Genomic DNA, 26,544 nt, shown 5'->3' with positions numbered 1-26,544 from the left:
TGGTACTGTCTGCCTGTTTTGGACCAGATTAAAGTCTTTATTTTCTCTTGGGTGGGTTTATTCACAATAAACTTACAATTTCTGTAATTTAATCAAGCTTTTTCAACCTTGTTACATCAAAGGAAGGTACAACTCACAGACACAGCTTTGGATGTTATTGACAATCATATATTGTAACATTTTTTTGTACAATATTGTATGTACAAGGGCATACATGAAGTTCACTGGGACAGTACAATAAACTAGGCCGCTGATGAAGCACTGTGAGTAACCAAGCTCATGAGATTAACTCAACTCGTCCACTCTCTTTCTTAGAATCTGAAGAATCTGACATGTTCTAATCAAAATCAGACTTATCCTTCAGAGCCAGTGACTGTGTTCCACAGTAAGGAATGGAAAGATACATTTGCCAATGTATGAGTTCTGTTTGGGTATTTCAACAGCAACAATTTTGAAAAAAAATAAAATAAAAATTGGTAGAATTCCCCTTAAAGTCCATATGTAGTGTCAGTGTTTGCATCAGCCTTTGTTAAAAAATATTGATATTGGATTAATTAAATATTATATTATAAATATAATAAAAATAAACATACTGATGAATTTAGCTGTTATCAGTCTGGCTTTTTCTGAATTATTACAAATACAGTTTCAGGTGTGGGGGGAAATACACCTATTGTCAAAATTCTCCACAGTTCATGTTATTACAGTCATTCAGAGTGGTCTGAAGTGAACTGGTGCACTGTAGAGAACCTTGGATTACTTTACAGTGGTGGTGATATGGAACCAGGTGGCACATTATCAACAAGCAAACATAGCCTTTTTGTTATTTCCTTTCCGTAATCACCAGTGATATCTTTTGAGACATTCTATGTATCAAGGTGATGATTGGGAAATTGGGGGGAAAAAATATTCCATATTTGTAGTTGCATCATCCTGCATTTATCTACTGACAGTGAATTGTTCCAAAAATGTTTTAAGCCAAAACTAATCTACCACCATGTATCAGATGCCAAATGTCATGTATTCATAGACAGTTCATGGAGTAGTTTCCCTGTGTTGTAGGTATTGGGCACAGTCAAATCTTTGGATGTGTGTTTTCTGTCACCAGCACTGTGAAGAATTACAGATAGGATTCTCTAGAGTGGTGTCGCATGGAATGTCACATCATATTACTCAGAATGACTTTGTTTACATCCTAGCTATTTAATCAATGGCAAAATATTTGGAAAAGTTGCTGGAGTTCCTTTTTAAGACTTAAGGCTACATGTGGGATGAGCAAATGCTTTAAAATGTGATCCGTAAATCCTACATCTGAAAATGGCTGCACTAAAACTACCTGTCAGCACAGGAAAATGTTTACGACCGTACAAAAATCTTGGGGCACAGTGACATCAAGTGGCCAATCCTGGGATTTTAGTCTATCAGCTGAGCTTAATCAGCATTCCTTTCTGTAGAGTGTGGCCTGACCTCTGAACTAAAGTGATCTGGAAAAGGGTCACGTCACACAAATGGCTTGATTACATCATTTACACTAGTGACACATTCATAAATGTTCATAGTGTTTATCGCTGATTAGCGTCATCATGTTTGTCATAATTTTTATGACTGCTATAAACCTTCAGAGATTGTAAAGTCTTAAGCCAACTGTTGTCTGAATACTACCTTTTATGAAATTTGTTAGAATTAAGTTAATTAGACTTATGTATTTGTCACATAGATTTACACACACTACATTACTCTTCGATTACAGGTATAAATCAGTATGGACATTTATAAAGGCTTATTTCAAGCCTCAGTTCTCATAAGTCAAGCTGAGGGGAAACTACATCAAACCTGTCCAAAGCATCCTTTATGAAAACTGACCGTTGTTGCAATAAGCCTTTATTAATGTTTATGTAGGGTTATGTAGGGTTTAGCTGTGTCATGAAAGGAATGCGTACGTCCCTCTTTAGGCATTCTAGTAATATCATTAGGAGTTTGATCCTAGATTTCGTAACCCTTAGAGTCCATATAAAACCATGCAGGCCGCGCATACCTGGCATAAAGCGAAACACTCCTGTTGTAAAGACATTAAAGTACCAATCACAGGGAAAGAAAACAGTTAACACTAAAGCCATCCTGAGACATGCTCCTCTACCTACTGGGGTTATGTCTGTTGTGCCAGTAGAAGAGATTAAAAATTCATGTTGTCAAATGTTATGGACATGACTAACTCTAAAATGCACTCTTATTTTAAAAATAAACTAAACTTCGTTACAAAACAAAATCTATCAGCATAACTTATTTAAATCTGAGATAAAGATATAATATAGAGATCAATTATAATAGGTACATGTTACATACAATACATATTTACAGGAATATGAGCAGATTTCAGTAAGTGTTTGTCGTAAAATGTCCAGAGTGTGGGTTGTTACTAAAACATCAGTGAGAAAGAAGGACAACCTTGGAGTCCCAAGTGCGAGTGAGGGTGACAAAATGTTATGAGACAATAGCATCTTCTCCCAGAAAAACCCTATCAAGAGATCTCCTTTCTCCAAGTCAGTCCAAGGCAGTAATGGACAGGTCCAGTCACAGAAAAACGCAATGTGATCTCATACGATGCAACTTTACAAATGTGGTGCAGCAGAAAATGTGGTTCAGCACAATGTCTGACACTCAGAAGATAATTGCAGGCTGCATTTGATCACAGAGACACCATATTTGTCATTGTGGAGCAGGTCGTATCGACCAGGAGTGCCCAAATTCATAGCATCTTCATTCATTAGCTCTGTCAGACTCCAAATATAATGCTGCATTCAACTATAGCTTGAAACTCAGACTTCCAAAAAGGAATTAAAATGTCCCCTCAGCTGGGAACTCCTACTCAGTGTTAGCCAGGAAGGGTACAGTGTTAAAATAACATAGCACCTTCCACAGTCAGTAACGCTCAAACAAGTCCTAAATAATTTCTCAAATTTGAAACAGATTTGTATTAGCTCAGTCAACATATAAGCACTGTTAGTGTTTAAATCAGACAGTAAAGTTTGTCTTGAGAAGCTAATACATCGTGCTTAGTTCCCAATGGCGAGCCAAGCTAATCGCAGCATTTCGTTAGGGCTATGCTAGCACTTGCTAACACTTATATCTTGAATATCTTGGGGGTACAAAGAACCAGAATTACCACTTGGCTACTGAACAAGGAAAACTGAGAGACTCTTGTAAGGATTCTGTCAGTAGATGCAAAGTACACACAAGGGTTTCGTCTTCAGGGCTAAAAGTCCTAGCCAAAGCATTGAGGCTAGGCTAGGCTACACATGAAGGATTAAGCTAAAGGTTAGTTTGTCACAGCTGCTGGTGGTTCACACTTGTGGGTGTTGTATCTACTCCAGCATAACGGAGAGTGTATAAGGACACGTTGGAGAAGGTCTGGACAGTCTTCGATCAGTGGTTAGAGCCCATTAGAGAGTGAGCTTCCTAGAGCACCGCCTGTGCTCTCTCTTTAGCCTTTTCCTCCTCTCGCCGCTTCATGGCCTGAATCACCGCCATCTCCTTGGCTTCCTTTTTCTGGTTCCTGGCCTCAAACAGCAGCCTGGTAGACACAATACAGAGTATGAAATCAAAACCATTTCACTGTGCACATAACATGACCTTCCAAAGCAGCAGCTACTATCAAAGCCACTTCATTGTACAACAATCTGATTATCTTCAGTGCTGCTGTAATAGTTAAAGGAGTGTTGGACTTCCACAGCTTAATGACAGTAAATAACAGTAAATGTAACGATCACTATCCAATCCCCACTACAAATGGTCAAGTTTATATGGCCGCAGCAGATTTGTACTGAACCCCGAAAAACAACAAAACTATATTAATAGCACAGATTATGATATTAACCATAAAACATAATTTAACATATGCATGTATGGCAAAAATGAGGATAATTGGCGTTAATAAGTGTGGAGTCTCTCAAATGTCCAATATCCTTGCCTGGCTAACTTAAAAATGAGTGGTGTCAAACTCAACACAAACAAGCCTTTTTTTTTTTTTAAATACCTAGAGTGCTTGGCCATTTGCACAACAAACAGGTTAGAAGATAGTCCTTTTTAATTTATTTTAATATTTCAGAGTATGGCAGCATGGTGGCGCAGCAGGTAGTGTCGCAGTCACACAGCTCCAGGGACCTGGAGGTTGTGGGTTCGATTCCCGCTCCGGGTGACTGTCTGTGAGGAGTTGGTGTGTTCTCCCTGTGTCCGCGTGGGTTTCCTCCGGGTGCTCCGGTTTCCTCCCACAGTCCAAAAACACACGTTGGTAGGTTGATTGGCAGCTCGAAAGTGTCCGTAAATGTGTGTGTGTCTGTGTTGCCCTGTGAAGGACTGGCGCCCCCTCCAGGGTGTATTCCTGCCTTGCACCCAATGATTCCAGGTAGGCTCTGGATCCACCGCAACCCTGAACTGGATAAGGGTTACAGATAATGAATGAATGAATTTCAGAGTATTATTTATGGTATTTGAATTAGAATAAATTTGTTGAGTAAAGGTTTCAAAGTGAGTGTTCGCATCAAACACAACAAAGTGCGGACACAAGTTTTAATTGAGAAAATTGCAGGGTGCAGCAAACAGCTCAGAAATTCTCAAAAAAAAAGAAAAATAACATGCTAAATTTTCCAGATTAATCACATGATTTTACGTAGAAAACTTTAACAGCACTAAGCACATGTAAGTTTTTGATTTTCCAGACTAATCTTTTAAAATTCAGCACGATAAAATGAACAATTTTGTCTCATTGGAAAGGTTCCTTTGCTGAAACTTTGCTATAATGTTACAGCACTTCCCTGGAATGGAATCAAGTTGTCAGTGTTTTAATGTATTGCTCTCAGAGTTGGTTCAGAGTTACAAGCTGGAAGTAATCAGCACAAACTGTTAGTCTTGGCCCATGGTCTTCAGCACACAGCAGGTCACTGAAGCAAAGAAAAACCTCACCTGTTTTTAATTATCCTCTGTACAATGTCATCAGTGGTGAGGCTGTTTCCACTGTCCACAATCCGCAGTATGCCTTTTCTCCTAGGTACCTGCCAAAACACACACAATCACACCCCACAACCACACACACATATAGATTACTCTGTTACACAATGATAATCTCCTTATCTGAAAATATAAACGAATCATTACGCAACACTCTGCACTATGAAATATTAAATAAAAGCTTATATTACATAGCACTTACATTACATAGATATATAAAAACTAGTACTGCACCAAAGTGAGCAATGAAAGTGTGGGTAAATATGTCAGCGGTCTCCTGAATGCAAATAATTTATACTGATTAATAGGTAAAATATGTGCTTTTTACCCTGAAGTTGAAAAATGAACACAAAGATGTGCTTGGCCATTTTGACTAAAACAATAAACAAAATCAGTTTGGACACTTGCTATTACACAGGTTTTAAATTCTAGGGCATTATATGTGCGTCCACTTTTTATGAAGAAAGAAATGTATCAGAAGACCACTCACGGCGTAAGGATCCGAGCCATCTCTGTCCGGAAACACCTCAGTCTTCCCGTGACAAACAAGATCCACCTGCACAATGGAAAGATACAGCAAACAAACTAAATACACATCGCAGGACAGTTCATGCAGTGAAAGAGGATTACATCTACATATTCACTTTAAATGGAGGTGGTGAAACACTGTATTTTAGGTTTGAGCCGATACCAACAATTTTTTTTAAGTCATTCATTCATTCATTCATTCATTATCTGTAAGCGCTTATCCAGTTCAGGGTCACGGTGGGTCCAGAGCCTACCTGGAATCATTGGGCGCAAGGCGGGAATACACCCTGGAGGGGGGCGCCAGTCCTTCACACGGCACACACACATTCACTCACACACTCACACCTACGGACACTTTTGAGTCACCAATCCACCTACCAACGTGTGTTTTTGGACTGTGGGAGGAAACCGGAGCACCCGGAGGAAACCCACGCGGACACAGGGAGAACACACCACACTCCTCACAGACAGTCACCGGAGCGGGAATCGAACCCACAACCTCCAGGCCCCTGGAGCTGTGTGACTGCAACACCTACCTGCTGCTCCCCCGTGCCGCCGCTTTTTTAAGTCAGCGGTTTTTAAATGAAATACTTTACTTATGTATCTATGTGCCATTTATGCCCAGAATTGTTACATGACCAAAATTTAGTTTTTTCTGGCACATGGGGGTTTCTGATGTCGGCCTAAAACCAAAACCCAATATAAATATTGACCAAAATGACATCTCTACTTTGATAAAATCTATTAAAAAGCCAATATATTCTTCCCAGAAAAACATACCCTGTTCTAGGCACCTCGTACCTTAAAATGGTCGAGCAAATCCTTAGAAACCGTGTACGGAGCCCCGATCACCACCTCAGAGACATACTTTTAAAGACAAAAGAAATGACAAGAAACAAATAGAGTTTCATCTCCTTCAAATAATTGTTGTGACAGAAGAAAAAAATGATTATAGACAGAAGAAGAGAAGACTCACCCGACAGGCAAGAACGCTCAGTGTCCTTTCATGGACGTTCATAATGGGATAATTTTTCCCTTTGTACCGGTTCACCTCCTACTCACACACACACACACACACACACACACAAAAGTTCAATACAAATGGCAAATTACTTCTCTCCAATTTAAAATTTATGACATTGATGAATCTGTAATTCTTGTTAAATAATAAGTATGAAGTGCTACATCAGAAAACGTTTCAGAAAACTGTGATGTGTTTCTTTGTGCTGGATCTTTCTTATTTAATTGCATTTTTAATTCTTAATGTCAGTTCACACTTGTACAGTATTTAAAAAGCACATTCTTCCACAAAAAAAAAAAACATACAGATCTACTTCCAGCGTCTCAGCAATGTACAGAATCTAAAATGTTTTTTTAATTCCTACCTGATCAAAATGCAGCCCCACTATAACATATGGCTTGTCTGAAAGCTTGTATACCGCCTCCAAGAAATCCACATGACCAATATCTGGAGAATATCAAGTCAAGGTAAAGTACGTCTTCAGTGTTTAAAAAGAACATAAATCACCAGCCACGTTATTGTAAAGTCCTGTGCTATATCACGTGGTGATGATCAGGGATTACATCATATCTGTTATCATTGCTCAAATTTCAGAGGATCAGTTTTTTATCAAAGACCTTCTCTTGACTGGAACATGGTGGTGGTGGAACACTCCCAACCTGGCAGTGGGAAAGATGTTTGAGACTGAAAGTGTATTCATTTTTATTTTTAATTTCATTCATTCATTCATTCATTGTCTGTGACCCTTATCCAGTTCAGGGCGACGGTGGGTTCGGAGCCTACCCGGAATCACTGGGTGCAAGGTGGGAACACACCCTGGAGGGGGCGCCAGTCCTTTATAGGGCGACACACACTCACACTCTCACATCGTCCGTAGGTGTGAGTGTGTGAACTGGATAATGGTTACAGACAATGAATGAATGAATGATCAGCTCTACTTATGGATGTAAAACCTAGCATAATATTAAGTGTACAAATACATTTTTGTTTTGTAATTGCATATTCAAAAATTCTCCCGTTCTTTTATCACTTTATGTTAACAGCTGCATAGTTTTAAAAATGACAGTCAGCAGCAAGCGATCATGAACACTCTATTAATACTTAACTTTTAGGGTTTTTAGGGTTGTTTGTTTGTTTGTTTTTATTAAAATAGCTAGTGTTATTTAATTGTCATTTAATAGTACGCAAACCATAACATGACAAATGCTTGGGTGAATGTTTCGTTTTACAGTTGTATGTTAGACAAAAATGCTTTAAGACTTATTTGTGCATCTAATACACTCACACAAGTGTGCCTTGATTGAGATTACGCATGAAATGGTGTTGAATGATGTATATCTGGAAGGATACGGAAGAGATCAAATGCTCCAGCCACATATATAATGGTGTCTCCAGGCTGTGGCTCCTTCCCTGAAGCGAACTGGATGATTTTTTGAGACGTCTGCAGAAACTGAGAGACCCCTGTCCAAGGACTGTGGCCTTTTGGACCCTGAAAGATCAACAGTTCAAAAACACAGATAATTGTTTCAGACTTAGAACCTGGTTAGAACACTGACCCAAGCAGACACGGGGAGAACACACCACACTCCTCACAGACAGTAACCCGGAGGAAACCCACACAGACACAGGGAGAACACACCACACTCCTCACAGACAGTCACCCGGAGGAAACCCACACAGACACAGGGAGAACACACCACACTCCTCACAGACAGTCACCCGGAGGAAACCCACGCAGACACAGGGAGAACACACCACACTCCTCACAGACAGTCACCCGGAGGAAACCCACGCGGACACAGGGAGAACACACCACACTCCTCACAGACAGTCACCCGGAGCAAACCCAAGCAGACACAGGGAGAACACACCACACCCCTCACAGACAGTCACCCGGAGGAAACCCACGCGGACACAGGGAGAACACACCACACCCCTTACAGACAGTCACCCGGAGGAAACCCACGCGGACACAGGGAGAACACACCACACTCCTCACAGACAGTCACCCGGAGGAAACCCACACAGACACAGGGAGAACACACCACACTCCTCACAGACAGTCACCCGGAGGAAACCCACACAGACACAGGGAGAACACACCACACTCCTCACAGACAGTCACCCGGAGGAAACCCACGCGGACACAGGGAGAACACACCACACTCCTCACAGACAGTCACCCGGAGGAAACCCACGCGGACACAGGGAGAACACACCACACTCCTCACAGACAGTCACCCGGAGCAAACCCACGCGGACACAGGGAGAATACACCACACTCCTCACAGACAGTCACCCGGAGCAAACCCAAGCAGACACAGGGAGAACACACCACACTCCTCACAGACAGTCACCCGGAGGAAACCCACGCGGACACAGGGAGAACACACCACACTCCTCACAGACAGTCACCCGGAGGAAACCCACGCGGACACAGGGAGAACACACCACACCCCTTACAGACAGTCACCCGGAGGAAACCCACGCGGACACAGGGAGAACACACCACACTCCTCACAGACAGTCACCCGGAGCAAACCCAAGCAGACACAGGGAGAACACACCACACTCCTCACAGACAATCACCCGGAGGAAACCCAAGCAGACACATGGAGGACACGCCACACTCCTCACAGACAGTCACCCGGAGCAAACCCAAGCAGACACAGGGAGAACACACCACACTCCTCACAGACAGTCACCCGGAGGAAACCCACACAGACACAGGGAGAACACACCACACTCCTCACAGACAGTCACCCGGAGGAAACCCACGCGGACACAGGGAGAACACACCACACTTCTCACAGACAGTCACCCGGAGGAAACCCACGCGGACACAGGGAGAACACACCACACTCCTCACAGACAGTCACCCGGAGCAAACCCAAGCAGACACAGGGAGAACACACCACACTCCTCACAGACAGTCACCCGGAGGAAACCCACGCGGACACAGGGAGAACACACCACACTCCTCACAGACAGTCACCCGGAGCAAACCCAAGCAGACACAGGGAGAACACACCACACTCCTCACAGACAGTCACCCGGAGGAAACCCACGCGGACACAGGGAGAACACACCACACTCCTCACAGACAGTCACCCGGAGGAAACCCACGCGGACACAGGGAGAACACACCACACCCCTTACAGACAGTCACCCGGAGGAAACCCACGCGGACACAGGGAGAACACACCACACTCCTCACAGACAGTCACCCGGAGCAAACCCAAGCAGACACAGGGAGAACACACCACACTCCTCACAGACAATCACCCGGAGGAAACCCAAGCAGACACATGGAGGACATGCCACACTCCTCACAGACAGTCACCCGGAGCAAACCCAAGCAGACACAGGGAGAACACACCACACTCCTCACAGACAGTCACCCGGAGGAAACCCACACAGACACAGGGAGAACACACCACACTCCTCACAGACAGTCACCCGGAGGAAACCCACGCGGACACAGGGAGAACACACCACACTTCTCACAGACAGTCACCCGGAGGAAACCCACGCGGACACAGGGAGAACACACCACACTCCTCACAGACAGTCACCCGGAGCAAACCCAAGCAGACACAGGGAGAACACACCACACTCCTCACAGACAGTCACCCGGAGGAAACCCAAGCAGACACAGGGAGAACACACCACACTCCTCACAGACAGTCACCCGGAGGAAACCCAAGCAGACACAGAGAGAACACACTCCTCACAGACAGTCACCCGGAGGAAACCCAAGCAGACACAGAGAGAACACACTCCTCACAGACAGTCACCTGGAGTGGGACTCCAGGTCCCTGGAGCTGTGACAGAGACACTACCTGCTGCACCACCCTGATGCCAAGGAATTAAGTGTATAATATTATCACAGCATTCTAAACACAGACACAGACTAGATTTACAGTGTTTCAATGGGCTTTTAGTATGAAAAGCTATTGTGTCAGCTTTGTGAGATATGACCCAGCGACACCATTAACGTCTCTGAAGCACCACCTAATGGAAGGAAGTAAAATAAATATTCATCTTCTTTGGGATAAGTCGTCTGGGAAAAACATCCCCAACAACAGCTGAGCATTGCCAACACTTCTTTCTCATCCTTTAGAGTGTAACTAATAACCCGCCAGTCTTATGCAAATAAAGTAATTCATCGTTTCCCTCTTTTACTTACAACTCGGCAACAGCAGTGGCCTTCATCACTTTCTAACTGTGACCAACACTGATTCTAGACCCAGACCATAATACAGCCCTTTGACAGAGTGCCAAGTTGGCATCTCTGAGTGAGGGCAAAGCTAGCAGATTGAGGGATGAGGGGGAAAGAGAGAAAATGTGGGTGGAAAAACGAATAGTACAACTATAAAAAGACTGGGATGACTAAGCACATTTGTGGCTTGTCTCTGTCTTCCTGTGGATGTGGAATATCTCCTGGAAGCACATGTGTAAAGTCTCTGAGGATCATTTCCATAAATTATGTTCAACATTGTGAGAGCATTATTAAAATGAGATCAAATATACCTGATCACTTGATTACTGGTTAAAACTTTGAATATTTTAATCAATATCAGCTCCGCCTCCTCTGCATATTCTTTGTTGTGCAAACGTCACAGAACACACTTGATTTATTTAGGTCCCAGTAAAAACAGCCTTTAAAATACGGTATATTTACAGTTTATTCTGTCAGGACAGAATCTGAAAACCTACACAGATCGTCCTTATTATTAAAATGAACTCTTCGTTTCTTCAGTGCACCTTGTGGTTCTACAGTCACACACTGTAGTTTACATGCTGCTCTGCAAACTCTCAGGACCTCCACAGAGCAGGTGTGATGTGGTGGTGGATCATTCTCAGCGCTGCAGTGACACTGACGTGGTGGTGGTGTGTTAGTGTGTGTTGTGCTGGTGTAGAGTGGATCAGACACAGCAGTGCTGCTGGAGTTTTTAAACCCCTCAGTGTCTGGACTGAGAACAGTCCACCGACCAAAAACATCCAGCCGACAGCGTCCTGTTTCACTGATGCAGCGACAGATGAGCCTATTGTTTGGGTGGACACCGTACTTTAAAAATGACTGACTGGTGTGTGTGTGTGTGTGTGTGTGTGTGTGTGTGTGTGTGTGTGTGTGTGTGTATGAAACACTGAAACTTTCACAGATGTTTTACAAATACATTTCATACTTATTCGTGCTTTTCCCTTGAGTTTAGTGGAATGCCGTGAGCCCAAAATGGGGTTTGGCCTTGGGAGAATCCAGTCAGCTCTCTGAATACCTCTTGTTTCCTTATGGCTTAGAAGATTAATTGTTGCTGTTTCTTTGGAATTTGTCCATAACTCCTCCTTCTAACCTGCTCCTCCCACAACACCCAGGCTGGCTGAAGACTCAAATAGATTTTGTAAGAGCTAGATGTGGTGTTTACAGTCAGTTGAACGTCACATTTTATATTGTTTAAATTGTTTCCAATATCTGTGATACTCAGCAAATACACATACATTCTGAACTAAAATTTATTTCACTGAGCTGTATGTAGAATCGCCCTGTAGAGGATGTTTTAGGGTATTTTCCCTTTTCAAAAAACACTTACCCGTCCAAAGTTGTCTGTATGTTGTTGATAATCTGAACTTCCCTGAAAGAGCAAAGAATGTGGATGGCTTTGTTATTTCCTCCAGAAGAAATCAAAGCAAACAGTGTCCAATGGTTCCACAAATAAAGACTCACTATGTTGCTGTGGTGAGCTTTGGTCATCAGCAGCATGCGACCGACCAGGTCTGTGGTGGACACGCCCTGAGTTCTCTTACACTCCCTGAAAAGTTAACAGAGTGTTGATTTACAGTCACGGTATGTGTCATATATGATCCAATCACCAGCCGAAACATACACCACAACATAACTGTCATTCCACTAACAAGCACACGGCTCACGCTGAACAACATCTGCTGCATTTTTTTACATATGTCCCTTGTGAGCACCCTTACCTGTATCTGCCGGACTTCTTCACCTCTTCATACGTGTCCTTGCCGTCCACTGTCAGAGTGATGTCATCTAAAGGAATGGAGATAAACATGAAGCTGGCGACATATTTCAAAGTAAACAGAGAAAACCAGAAGTGACCTTTGTCAAAAAAGAAAATATGCTTAAGTTGTGTTATTTTGGAACCACTAATCTGTTCTAAATCACTACCAACATGTCATTTAAATTAGATTAAGTTAAACTGAGTGAACTAGGCATGAGTTATTTTTGTCACTCTTCTAAAATAATTGAAGCAAATTTAAAAACACAATAAAATGAGCTTAAACGATTAATTAAATATAAAATAAAAGTATGTAAGTGACCAAAACAGCGACTAATGTCAGTATTTTGTCCTTTAATAAACTATGATAAACACGGTATTATCTCAATTTCATGTAGTTTCAGTGCATTATGTCCCTTTACTTCGTAACAAGCATAAAATCCTGCTAATAGTTTGCAGATGTCTCTGAATATCCAGTTCCGTCTTAAATGGAGAAGAGATGACATTCGAGTGCCTGTGGCTACAATGTTAAGGTGGAATTGGAGGTTTCCTACAAAAAGCCATCAATAAGGCAGCTGAATTCAGCTTCATATGACACAGTGTGAGGAGGTGGCTGATAATATATGATTATGGAAATATTTTAAGGCCCTTCATTTAACTATGTAATGGTCCAGAAGCTTGTAATGCTCTCATATTTCTGCAGACTTGAAGCAGAGCACAGCTGAAGCACTGATTTTGTGTGTGTGTGTGTGTGTGTGTGTGTGTTTTCTGATGACGTATCACCCTGTTGAAGGGCCATCCCATTTTATAGGAGATTATTTTAACCACCATCTTGGTGTATCTTCAAATGTTGCATGCAAAAATAAACCATAAATTAAACTATAATCAACATTACAGTATCTGATGAAGATAAACAGTAATCAGCCCTTGTTTATGGCATGTGACAACTTTATGTAAACTTCTGTAAACTGTGAACTTAACCAGTTACAAACGTTTAGCCAACAATAACGGAAGGCTGTAGCTGAAGTGGTCCATACCTCCATGTACACAGAAGTCACATGCATACTTGTCCAGAGTCTCCAGAGTGGTCACGTAGGGGGCGCCCTCCACTATCTCGTCCACCCATTTGATGGCCCGCACCATCTTATACCGCTCTGCCTGTGTGAAGACTGGGGGGCCTTTGTGTTTTGAGATCTCTTCTACAGTTGAAAGAGGGCAAAACATAGGAAGAACATATGACATTGCACACTGACAAGAAGTACACTGCTAGATAAACTCAGACAAATACGATTTTCAGTTCACCTCACGTAGCTGAAAAACACAGCGCATTGTGTTGTTTGGCATGCTAATATTAGCATTAGCTAATGCTAGCATTGCTAGCATTAGCAAGAAGCTTTAGCTCAGTTAGCATCAAGCCTGTTATTCCATCAAATTAAAGCCTACTGTTTAGAAGAATGATGCTATTATTATTTAGTTTTTACATTGCATTAAGTTTCAAACCGGCCAGGGGTTAGCGCACATTATTAGCGCACATTATTTAATGCACAGACAAAATTTAAGTCATTCATTCATTCATTGTCTATAACCCTTATCCAGTTCAGGGCGGCGGTGGGTCCAGAGCCTACCCAGAATCACTGGGCTCAAGGCGGGAACACACCCTGGAGGGGGCGCCAGTCCTTCACAGGGCGACACACACTCACACATTCACTCGCACACTCACACCTACGGACACTTTTGAGTCTCCAATGCGGAGGAAACCCACGCGGATACAGAGAGAACACACCACACTCCTCACAGACAGTCACCCGGAGCGAGACTCAAACCCACAACCTCCAGGACACTGGAGCTGTGACAGAGACACTACCTGCTGCTCCACTGTGCCGCCCAAATATAATTAATGTTGTTTAAATTCATTCATTCATTCATTCATTGTCTGTAACCCTTATCCCGTTCAGGGTTGCGGTGGGTCGAGAGCCTACCTGGAATCATTGGGCGCAAGGTGGTTGTTGTTTAAATATAAAACAGATTTTGTTTTTAAGAAATTGCAATGGCAGCCTGGTTTATTAAAGCATAAATAGTGCTGTGTGTATTTCAATTTTGCTTAACAGAATAACATTAATAAAACAGTGTGTCTAAAAATGTCCTGTATGTCAAATACCATTAATATTCTGTTACTAATTACTTTACAATATAAACCTTCATTCACAAAAATGGATTAAAAAATTGATAAAAATCCAGATTTGTCCATAGCATTAATTATTATTATTATTAATAATGTACCTAACATTTGAAGACATTTGGAAAGGAATGAATGTGGAAAAAGAGAGGAAAGTGAGAGAAAGTCTGTGTGTGTGTGTGTATGTGTGTGTGTGCATGTGTGTGTGTGTGTGTGTGAACGTGAAAACTCACCGTCTGTATGCACTCCTACAATAAGGTAGTCCCCCATTGCCTTGGCTTGCCGTAGCTGATTGGAGTGTCCATAGTGAACCATGTCATAACTAAAGGGGGAATTAAACAAGGACAGTTTCTGAATTACAGTGGAAGGCACTAACACAGACAGAGACACACAGATCCACACAGTCGGAGCTACCCACCCACCACCCACAGCCTTTTAATTTGCTCTAGCAAAGCTTCTTACATAACTTCTTGTACAAAACAGGGTCTGTGGAAGCCTTTAGTGGGGATGACTTCCTTTCCACCTTAATTCCACTAGCTCCCATCTACTGATACTGAGACTGATTCATTTTGAAGGAAGGATGTTTACCAGGGGAGACAGCATACATTTGGGATAAATGCTCAGAAGCACCCAGAAGAAAAGCTAACCAAGTATTTCTCATATATAAATATTCACTACCGCAGAATATGAGCCCCTTATATCCAGATTAGCCAGAGGAGCTAATCACATTAGCTAGGCCCTGTTCAAAGATATTAACCCAGATGTAATTTACAACTTGCTTAACATAGAAACAGCTACTACCCAAACATGCATTAGATATATATATAATATAATATAATATCATTTTTATTAATGAACATATTACTGAAAACCTTACAGCTATCTTACCACATATTTCAGATGAATTCCTGGTTATATTCTTCTACTGGGATAAAAAAAATACATATCCACGCATAGTGGAAGTAAACACCAGATAAAGACCAGGTTATGTTTATCATAAGATCATTAGGAGAAACATAAACGCTGATAGGAGTTATAATAAGCTTTTATTTGCCTACAATGACTAAAAATGCAATGGCTTATATGTGCTTATATAAACCAGTCAACTGTCCTAAGCATTAAAGCCATCTCAATGATTCCGCTCCAAATACAATATGTGTCCATCTGTTGCTCTGTATAAATTGCTATCCACCTTCTATCCTGTTATACAATGGTCTAGAAGTTCACCCCCAGGACCCCCACAGAACAGGTGTGGTGGTGTTGGTGTGTTAGTGTGTGTTGTGCTGGTGTAGAGTGGATCAGACACAGCAGTGCTGCTGGAGTTTTTAAACCCCTCAGTGTCTGGACTGAGAACAGTCCACCGACCAATAAACATCCAGCCGACAGCGTCCTGTGTCACTGATGAAGGACTAGAGGACGACCGACAGATGTCACACTGTGCAGCGACAGATGAGCTACTGTCTCTGACTCTACATCTACAAGGTGGACCAACGAGGGAGGAGTGTCTCACAGAGTGGACAGAGAGTGGACACAGGGTTTAAAAACTCCAGCAGCACTGCTGTGTCTGATCCACTCTACACCAGCACAACACACACTAACACACCACCACAACGTCAGTGTCACTGCAGCGCTGAGAATGATCCAGCACCACATCACAACCGCATCAAAGCGTCCAGCAGCTTAGTTTCAGTTAATGCTCTGAATGCACCAGGTACTTTTTGATACTTTGGTATTATTTATAGATTATTACAACAACCTGTAAATGCAAAAACATTATATTTCAAAGGTAAAGGTACACTGTAAGAAAATTGGTCACTGTGGTGGTACCCTCAAGAAACATAACTGTACCTTATTCTATTATGTTTGTAGTTTCATCTCCCGTTCTCATACTATGTTTTTAATATTGACACAGTTCTATAAAGAAACTTACAAGTGTTCACAATGTAATGTGCCTTAAGGGAATACAACTGGACTTTTAAACATTGTTGTACCTTTAAAGATAGATTTACACGGTTTGTACCGCTACCGTACCATTTTATCAAATGTCTATTAAATCCATGCAGGAGTTCAGCTGATTAATAAGTAAAGCAAGTGACGTCGAGGTCCTGTAGTAAAGCAACAGTGTGGAGACACACTGCTATCACTTTACGTGCCGCCCTTGAAAGAGATTTCCACTGTTTCAAGGTCAAGTCTCAACTTCTTCTAAGTGTGTAGTTTATCTTTAAAGAAATAACACACACAAACATGAAAACACAGTCTCACGCACAACACTGAACCCCAGTGTGACCCTTTTCCAGTGAGTGTAATCCCACAAAGTCAATCCCAGCTAGCGCTCATTCATTTATAGTCATTTTTTAGGGAACAAACGGCTTTAAATCTTCTGCTACTTTGCTCCAGCCTGCAGAAAACGGGCCACATGATGTGAATCGACACTAACACTCAATCAGCCGGCAGAGAGTGGGCTGCAGATGGCAGATCCAGTCACATGTGAGCGGTCATGGGGAGGTGAAGGGCTGGGAGGAGAGGATGGGGCTGACGTTGACTTGCATAATGCACATATGTGAGTGTGTACGTATGGGTGTGAGTGAAGACAGACTTTGGAGTTCACAGCAGTCATGCTCTACTGTTTCTTTAAGCAGGCCCCTCCGGTCACGAGCACATCATCAGAGGAGCTATAAAATATTAACTAGTGGAACTGGTTAGCAGACACCAGCGCAGCATTGGAGCTCCTCGCTCTGCTGACCACAGAGCAAAAGATCACATGCAGAAGCAGAATAGAATTTTGCAATAATTAGGCACATGGTATTGGATCAGCACCTGGTTGCATGGTTCTTCAACCTTTTCCAAAACAAGGCAGGAGAAATGGGCTCTTTGTGAAAATGACTGACTGAGGTCAGGAGAGTTGGTGTTCCTTATACATGAGCTGTTCTCTAAACCGGGGTTTAAAGGGAAACACTGTTTTCTTGTTTGTCTACGTAAGGTGAAGTTGAACTTGTCTGTAAGTTTTTATTCGCTGTTTGAATCATCACAAAAACCTTGAAATAGAGCAACATCCTCATCTGGTGCTTTTCAGCCTTTGGAGTCTCTCCGTTGTCTAAAAACCTCCAGATGGCGTTTCTCTGCCGTGAGCAGAGAGAGAGAAAGCCTAGCACGAGACCAAGACACTTTGTTTTTTTACCCATTTACAGACACTGGGGCATTAAAGCGGTTTTGAGCACACAGACAGACTGCAGAGCGAGCAAATTTCTGAGGAAACATCCACTGAAGTTTATAAAAAGTATATTTTTTTATAAACTTGTGAACGTTGTCATTAAAGGGAATTCCATGTATTTTTTCTACATAATTAAATTCCATCCATCCATCCATTATCTGCAAGCGCTTATAAAATTCAGTGTCACGGTGGATCCAGAGCCTAACCGGAATCACTGGGTGCAAGGCGGGAATACACCCTGGAGGGGGCGCCAGTCCTTCACAGGGTAACACACACACACTCACACATTCACTCACACACTCACACCTACAGACACTTTTGAGTCGTCATTCCACCTACCAACGTGTGTTTTGGGACTGTGGGAGGAAACTGGAGCACCCGGAGGAAACCCATGCAGACACAGGGAGAACACACCACACTCCTCACAGACAGTCACCCGGAGGAAACGCACGCGGACACAGAGAGAACACACCACACTCCTCACAGACAGTCACCCGGAGGAAACCCACGCAGACACAGGGAGAACACACCACACTCCTCACAGACAGTCACCCGGAGGAAACCCACGCAGACACAGGGAGAACACACCACACTCCTCACAGACAGTCACCCGGAGGAAACCCACGCAGACACAGGGAGAACACACCACACTCCTCACAGACAGTCACGTGGAGGAAACCCACACAGACACAGGGAGAACACACCACACTCCTCACAGACAGTCACCCGGAGGAAACCCACGCAGACACAGGGAGAACACACCACACTCCTCACAGACAGTCACCCGGAGGAAACCCACGCAGACACAGGGAGAACACACCACACTCCTCACAGACAGTCACCCGGAGCGGGAATCGAACCCACAACCTCCAGGACCCTGGATTTAAAATAAAAAACAAAAAACATTGCTGTTGCCTTTTAAGCACAGACCACAGCTTTCATTATCACAATCTTATCATTAACACACTTTCACTTGACTGTCTTTACACTGACAATGGAATTTCACACATGACTAGGTCTTAATCAGCTTCCAGAACGTCAGCTTCTGGATTCATCTCCACTTGTCAATCACAGATCAATATGTAAACTTCCTCAGCTGTTTTAAAACGGACAAGAGCTTCCATTGATCCTGGATTCAAAATAACGTATGACACAGCACTACACTTCACTCGGCAAAACAAGCCTTGACACTTCAGCCCTTACATCGACATCCGAATATGATCTTCACAGCAGTACGACAGTGAAGATAGAGAGACAGATGACTCGCGATATCAAACGAGACAGGCTTCATAGAAACCGCCCACCATCACTAACACACAGGCCTTTTAATACCGTCAAACGCTGTCCTGTTTTAGCCAAGGTACGACATGGGCAAGGCCAAGCCAACAGAACATCCGTTATCAAGACACGTCAGTCCATATCAAAGCTTCCAGTCCTCACACAGGAGAGGAGCCAGTGCTGAGCGTGTAGAGATCGCAATCTCAAAATAAATATTGAGTTGTAAATGTCAGTTCATCCTCCCCTCCGCCCTTGGCGTGGATAAGCAGAAAAAAACAGGGTTACCGTGAACAGACTTTGCCCTCGGTGACGTTTCTGTTTTTGAGATATACTTTGATCCTGCTTCTAAAACTCATGTGCCTCGTTGGGAAAAGCTCATATCAGGTACTGGACGCTCACTGCAACACCACAGTGATTAGAGATTAATCCTCAAGACGGCGTTAGCCTGGGGGCCCCAGCTGGGAATCACGACGAACCGTGGCTAGGTTATCAGCGGCCACAGCTGGGGTGAAGGCGAGGGCTGTGCAGGTGTGTGCGGCAGGGGTTAGGGAGGTTACAGCAACGTTCCATGTTTACTCTGTCCCTCTTTGCGAGCTCATCCCACCGTTTAATATTCAGGCATCCGAAACATTCTGCAACATTCCATTAAAGCACAATAGAGGGACAGAGCGAAATGTCTGGAATTCTCTAAGAGAAAGCCCCCGTAATCCCGCTCTATATGCACATGGATTCAGAGCCTTTTTTTTGGTTGTCGTATCCCAGCCGCACGCCCCAGGTGAGACCGCCATCTCGCAGGGTTAGAACCAGCATGCGTTCTAAACAGGGCCACGTTAATGTACACCCTGGCCACTCTGACACAAGCGCGTTCCCTGAACAATAGTGGGCTTGTTTGTGTTTTCGCTGTGATTCATAAGACTGTGGTAGAGCACACAGTCACACTGCGGCCCACACACTGTGAAGCCCGAGGAGGCCCAAAGTGAGCGTGTTACAGTTTGTTCCTTAAGTGTAGCTCGACTCAACACAGAGTTTTATACTGACGTTCTTTTCAAAGTAGCACATTATCAAATGAATGCAGATATTCTGAAAAGCCAACTCCGCCCCTGGTTCAGTGAGAGAGAATTCTACAGAACTGTGTAAAAGTCAGAGACCATCCTTCATTTATTTACTGTCCACTCAGAATAGCCTTTAAGTTACACACTTCATTTCACAGGAGGCACAGATGTCCCAACAACTAAAGAGAATATCAATTACACTCTTATTACAGCTTCCACTTTCGTCAGGACACTTTCAGCTTTTCAAAGCACCTGCGGGATGTTTCTCACACTTTTAAAGTTCAGTCTTATAGTGTTTTTACACTGCACGGTACTGGACTCTACTCTCTGATTGGTTCCTGGTTGGTTTTCCACTCATATAACAACCTCCCCCTCACTCGCTGCCTGATCTCTCCGACACCTTCACTGTTACCACTAAAGCAATATTCAGTTTTATTACACCGGTTTTAAACAGGGCTGTTCCTGGAGATCTACCACCCGGCAGAGTTCAGCTCCAACTCTAATCAAACACACCTGATCCAGGCAGTGAAGGCCGACAGGGGCATTTGGATATTAGAGTGTGGTGCGGTTGAATCTGAAATCTCCACAGTGGTAGATCCCCGGGACTGGGATTTAACAGCCCTGGTTTTAAATTTGTGGCAGATCAGAATATATGTGTCTGTTATAACTGCGTCATAAACATTAAACCAAACTTATTTTAACTCTGTACTACATGAATATCAGTGTTTAAACTGATCACATCCGAGCAAACAAGGAATAGGTCTAAAAATAATCCGTCTGTCAAGGACATATTTTAAACGTCAATGGACGTCCAAAATCCATCTTAGAAAATCAGTTAAGTGGTGGCCAGTTAATAACGTCAGTGGACGTCCAAAATACTTCTGATAGTTGTCTTTTCAACGTCTGTGTTTGGACATCTTTTCAACTTTCATTTTCAACATTAAAAAGACGTTGATTAGACGGCAGTCGTTACGTTATTTCAACGTTGAATCGACGGCTAAAATTCATAGATATGGCTCTGACTGTTGGCGTGACTGTGGACTCCTCTGGTTAGGAATGGACAGTAATGGCTTATCCCCAGTAGCTGGAGACAATTTCTTAATGCACACTTACATTTACTGCATTGGGAAAACACTCTTATCGGGTTACAGTATGACAACTTTGCATTAGGAGTCTTGCCCAAGGACTTATATGGGTTGGAGTGACATGATTCTTTGGTGCGGGTGCCGTACTGGGGACCGAACGTCTGGTTGCAAACAGGACAATGAACAGCTGTGGTTTAATTATTAGGAGCAGGCAGAAATGAAAACCATACATAATAGTTCACTCTGATCTAAGGACTGATCCGTTCAGTTGATCAGTGATCTTTAAGAAATCACAGTAAGAATAAACACATATTGTCTGGCCCCAGTCGCAAAGTAATAAACCCGCTGTGCACCCAGACCCCCATTCCTAGTTCTCCAGTTCAGACTGAAGGCCCTGCCCTCTGCTCTTCAACAAGCTAATTCACGCTGTCAGGTGTTAGTGTGGGAACCAGTGAAACAATCGCTTTGAAAGTGATACTTCATACTTTCATATTTCATCTATCATCAAAGAAAGGCTGACAGAAAGAAGCAGTAAAACTTGCTCATTGTGATGACATTCTCAGGAACATGTATGAAACATTCGGGTGCCATTTCTGCATATTTTAATTCACACCTACTTCATTTAAATTTAAATTTAATGGATTTTAAAATAAATTTTAAAAAAAATTGGGCCATGTAAAACGTATGATATATTTTATTCTTTCATTTTCTGTGACCCTTATCCAGTTCAGGGCGGCGGTGGGTCCGGAACCACACTCCTCACAGACAGTCACCCGGAGGAAACCCACGCAGACACAGGGAGAACACACCACACTCCTCACAGACAGTCACCCGGAGGAAACCCACGCAGACACAGGGAGAACACACCACACTCCTCACAGACAGTCACCTGGAGGAAACCCACGCAGACACAGAGAGAACACACCACACTCCTCACAGACAGTCACCCGGAGGAAACCCACACAGACACAGGGAGAACACACCACACTCCTCACAGACAGTCACCCGGAGGAAACCCACGCAGACACAGAGAGAACACACCACACTCCTCACAGACAGTCACCCGGAGAAAACCCACGCGGACACGGGGAGAACACACCACACTCCTCACAGACAGTCACCCGGAGAAAACCCACGCGGACACAGGGAGAACACACCACACTCCTCACAGACAGTCACCCGGAGGAAACCCACGCGGACACAGGGAGAACACACCACACTCCTCACAGACAGTCACCCGGAGAAAACCCACGCGGACACGGGGAGAACACACCACACTCCTCACAGACAGTCACCCGGAGAAAACCCACGCGGACACAGGGAGAACACACCACACTCCTCACAGACAGTCACCCGGAGAAAACCCACGCGGACACAGGGAGAACACACCACACTGTGACAGAGACACTACCTGCTGCACAGTGACATACTTGGTATAATTTATTGACCTGTATCAGTGACCCTCTACAATTATGTGTTACATTTCTATGTAAATTCAATACTGATGGATCAGGTCATATCAGATATCACTATTTTGGGCATTTTATATATATATATATATATATATATATATATATATATATATATATATACTCTCACACTCACATATATATGTGTGTGTTTATGTGTGTAATAAATGCAAAATCTCAATCACAGACAAATAAATGTGAATAGATCATCACTCACCATCCGTCACACCACACGCGGATGATGCGCCTCCTCTTCTCCGGGCTGCATGCGACACTCACCGGGTTCGTGTCTCTGTCCTCCGCCGCTCTGTTCTCTTGGTGGTGTCCATTCTTCATCATAGTGAACGGGGTTATACTGTCGGTTGAACACGCAGAGAGCCGCAGTGTGCTCGGTGCCGCAGCGTCCTCCTCGGTAGAGCCGGTTCCCTCTGTACTACGCCTCCTCTGATGGGGAAGTGGCGTCATGAAGCCCCACAGTCGTACGATACCCGCGTCCGCGTGCTCTCCGCCCGTTTTCCGTCCAGCGCCCGCCGAGCCAGTCTGACAACTCCTAGCATCTCTGTTTCAGCTGCAGTGTCAGCGAGGACCGCTAGGAGGCGCCCGTTAGGGAGAGCTGAACGACAGGGAGTGAATAGAGCGAAGGGATAAAAACAAATATGTTCCAGTTTTTTCAGCAAGCAGCTGCTTTTCACTTCCTAAATAACATTAATTCTCTCTCTCTCTCTCTCTCTCTCCTTCTCTCTCTCTCTCTCTCTCTCCTCTCACGCCCACTCATTCTCTCTCTCCTTCTCTCTCTCTCTCTTTCTCTCTCTGTCTTTCCTCTCTCCCTTTCTCTGTCTCTCTCTCTTCCATTCATTCTCTCTCTCTATCTCTCTCTCTGTCTCTCCCATTCATTCTCTCTCTCTCTCTCTCTCTCTCTCTCTCTCACTCTCTTTCCTCTCTCCCTTTCTCTCTGTCTCTCTCTCAAATTATATTTGTGTTGTCAAAGCATTATAAAAAAAGCAATTTCTTAAGAAAAAAGCAAGTAAAAAAAGTTAATTATTAAATGACATTATTTTAATAATAAAAAAATAAAGGAATAATTAAGTAAAGAAAATGTTACGTTATAATCTCTGTCATAACGAGAAAATCAATTTGATATATTTATATATATAATCTTAACATATAATCATATAATAATACATATACAAGCTCAATATTTCTATTGATTCCGCTCGTATCCCGACAATCCCCGCTCCCTGCACTGTGATTGGTTAACTCTGCCGCTGTGCTCGGTAGGATTGGTCAATGTCCCATTTTATGAACTATGATTGGCTACTGCTACACGCGCTCCAAGAGTCCTTAATCTGATGCGTATCTCTACCCCGCCCGTATTCGGACGAGACTGTGGAAAATTAACCAATCACAGATTAGGGGGCGGGGTTTGTCCGAATAGAGGCGTGAAAAAGAAATCCACCGACTCCTTCAGTCAGCAGACAGACGACACGCTTACATAATCACCCCAACAGTCACGTGACCATCGGACATGCTCCAATGAGAATGAGACCTTCGCCGCGCTGGAGGTTTAGGTGAATAATGGCGGCTTGGGTTGACTTTAGTGTTGGGTGCCTTTTGCTAAACCGCCCTGGTTTTAGTATAAGTCAACTAAAATGTTTGGACACTTTTAACGAATATTTATAATTTTTTTATAATTATTTATAATTTTTCCAAATTATTATTTTTTTGTTGTTTATGTAGAAATTAAATTATATAAAACACATAACAACCTAACAATATATTTATATATATACCTCAAATACATTCTGGAGTAAAATTGGAAATACTTTGGTTAAATGGCAACAAAAAAGTGATGATGGAAAAAAAACCCTCTTAAAACATCTCAAGTAAAAGCTGAAAAAACCTCTTAAAAAGTCCAGCGTCTATCAGCAAGTGAACTGAGTCAAGTAAAGTTCTGCTCTCTTTAGATACTTTTGGTTTAAAATAAAATAATACAGCTCAGTTTTATAAACACAGCACACCATTCATTCATTCATTCTTTATCTGTAACCCTTATCCAGTTCAGGGTCGCGGTGGGTCCAGAGCCTACCTGGAATCATTGGGCGCAAGGCAGGAATACACCCTGGAGGGGGCGCCAGTCCTTCACAGACACACACACACACACACACACATTTTTGAGTCACCAATCCACCTACCAACGTGTGTTTTTAGACTGTGGGAGGAAACCGAAGCACCCGGAGGAAACCCACACAGACACAGGGATAACACACCACACTCCTCACAGACAGTCACCCGGAGGAAACCCACGCAGACACAGGGAGAACACACCACACTCCTCACAGACAGTCACCCGGAGGAAACCCACGCAGACACAGGGAGAACACACCACACTCCTCACAGACAGTCACCCGCTGTGTGACTGAGACACCTACCTGCTGCGCCAACGTGACGCCCTCAGACAGTACACTAACAAAACACAATCAAATTAATCCAATTGGTTAAAATTATACTTGGATAATATTATATGTCTATGTATTTGTATTCCCCTTTTATTTTTTTTTTCTTTATTATCTATTGTATAGATTATATAATGAATATTATATTATCTCTCTTGAAAGGCACTTTTACAAATAAAAATGTATTATTATTGTTATTATTTTTATTATTATGCCAAAGTGGAGAGGTATTTACACGTGTTGGAATTAGTTCCAGCACAAAATAATAAATTCAAAATGCTCTCTTGGGACTGGATTAGTTTCAATGACTCCTCGCATCTAATAAAATAAGTATCCGCTCCAGTAATTTACATTCTTAACAAATCAACCCTTTTCTAATGTGTTTTGCCTAAAGGATGATGGCTAAAATATTGCATTATAAAAATAAATTAATCACTGGTGTGATCTGTAGTCAAACAGGACGTGAGTGTCGCTCAGTGAGGGACACGGTTCAGTTCTTCTCGCTGTAGTGGCTCTGAGGATTTGTCGCCGTCTGTCGGATGTTTAGTGAATTACACTCAGCCCCAGCGCACAGCTCTTTCCGCTGTTTCCAGAAGATGGCGCCCGAGCTCTAATCTTTTCTCCAGTAAAAGTCCTGAGGGTAATTTCTCCGCATTTACAGGTGATTCTCAGCAAATTTGAATATGAAAAATATTATTTATTTCAGTAATTCAGTTTAAAAAGTGAAACTGATGTATTATATAGATTCATTACAAACAAAATGATCTATTTTAAGTGTTTATTTCTTTTAAGGCTGATGATTATGGATTAGAGCCAGTGAAAACCCATCTCAGAGAATTTAAATATTATATAAGACCTATTTAAAAATTATTTTATTACAGAAATGTTGTTCTACTGAAAAGCACTCGGTCAGGGCTCCTTTCGCATGAATCACTGCATCAGTGCGGCGTGGCGTGGAGGCGATCAGCCTGTGGCACTGCGGAGTTGTTTTGGAAGCCCAAGTTGCTTTGATAGCGGCCTTCAGCTCGTCTTCCTCTGACAATATCTCATTGTCTCTGGGGTGTAGGTTGGGTGAGTTCGTTGGCCAATCCAGCGCAGTGATAATTAGTTTAATCACCAGTGTGGTGATTAAACCAGGTAGTGGTGCTTTTGGCAGCGTGGACAGGTGCAACACTCCTGAAATCTGCAGCTCCATGAAGCTCGTCAGCAAAGGGAACCATGAAGTGCTCTAAAATGTCCTGGTAGACGGC

General features: G+C 43.0%; 1 protein-coding gene across 1 annotated transcript; it reads right to left on the bottom strand.

Moving 5' to 3' along the window:
• Positions 1–59: 59 nt before the first annotated feature.
• Positions 60–23,280, bottom strand: LOC136664707 (ethanolamine-phosphate cytidylyltransferase-like). Its single transcript, XM_066642061.1, has 13 exons — positions 23,059–23,280; positions 14,980–15,068; positions 13,608–13,769; positions 12,536–12,602; positions 12,279–12,363; positions 12,145–12,186; positions 7,904–8,042; positions 6,918–7,000; positions 6,509–6,586; positions 6,334–6,399; positions 5,495–5,560; positions 4,960–5,048; positions 60–3,571 (listed from the first exon to the last, which is right to left on the bottom strand). Exons 1-13 carry the CDS (start codon positions 23,178–23,180, stop codon positions 3,457–3,459), a joined length of 1,203 nt encoding a protein of 400 aa, XP_066498158.1. The 5' UTR covers positions 23,181–23,280; the 3' UTR covers positions 60–3,456.
• Between the last annotated feature and the right edge of the window lie 3,264 nt (positions 23,281–26,544).

This window comes from Hoplias malabaricus, chromosome 13 (genome assembly GCF_029633855.1).
Source record: "Hoplias malabaricus isolate fHopMal1 chromosome 13, fHopMal1.hap1, whole genome shotgun sequence".
NCBI lineage: Eukaryota > Metazoa > Chordata > Actinopteri > Characiformes > Erythrinidae > Hoplias > Hoplias malabaricus.
This window is presented reverse-complemented; position numbering and strand designations above follow the sequence as displayed.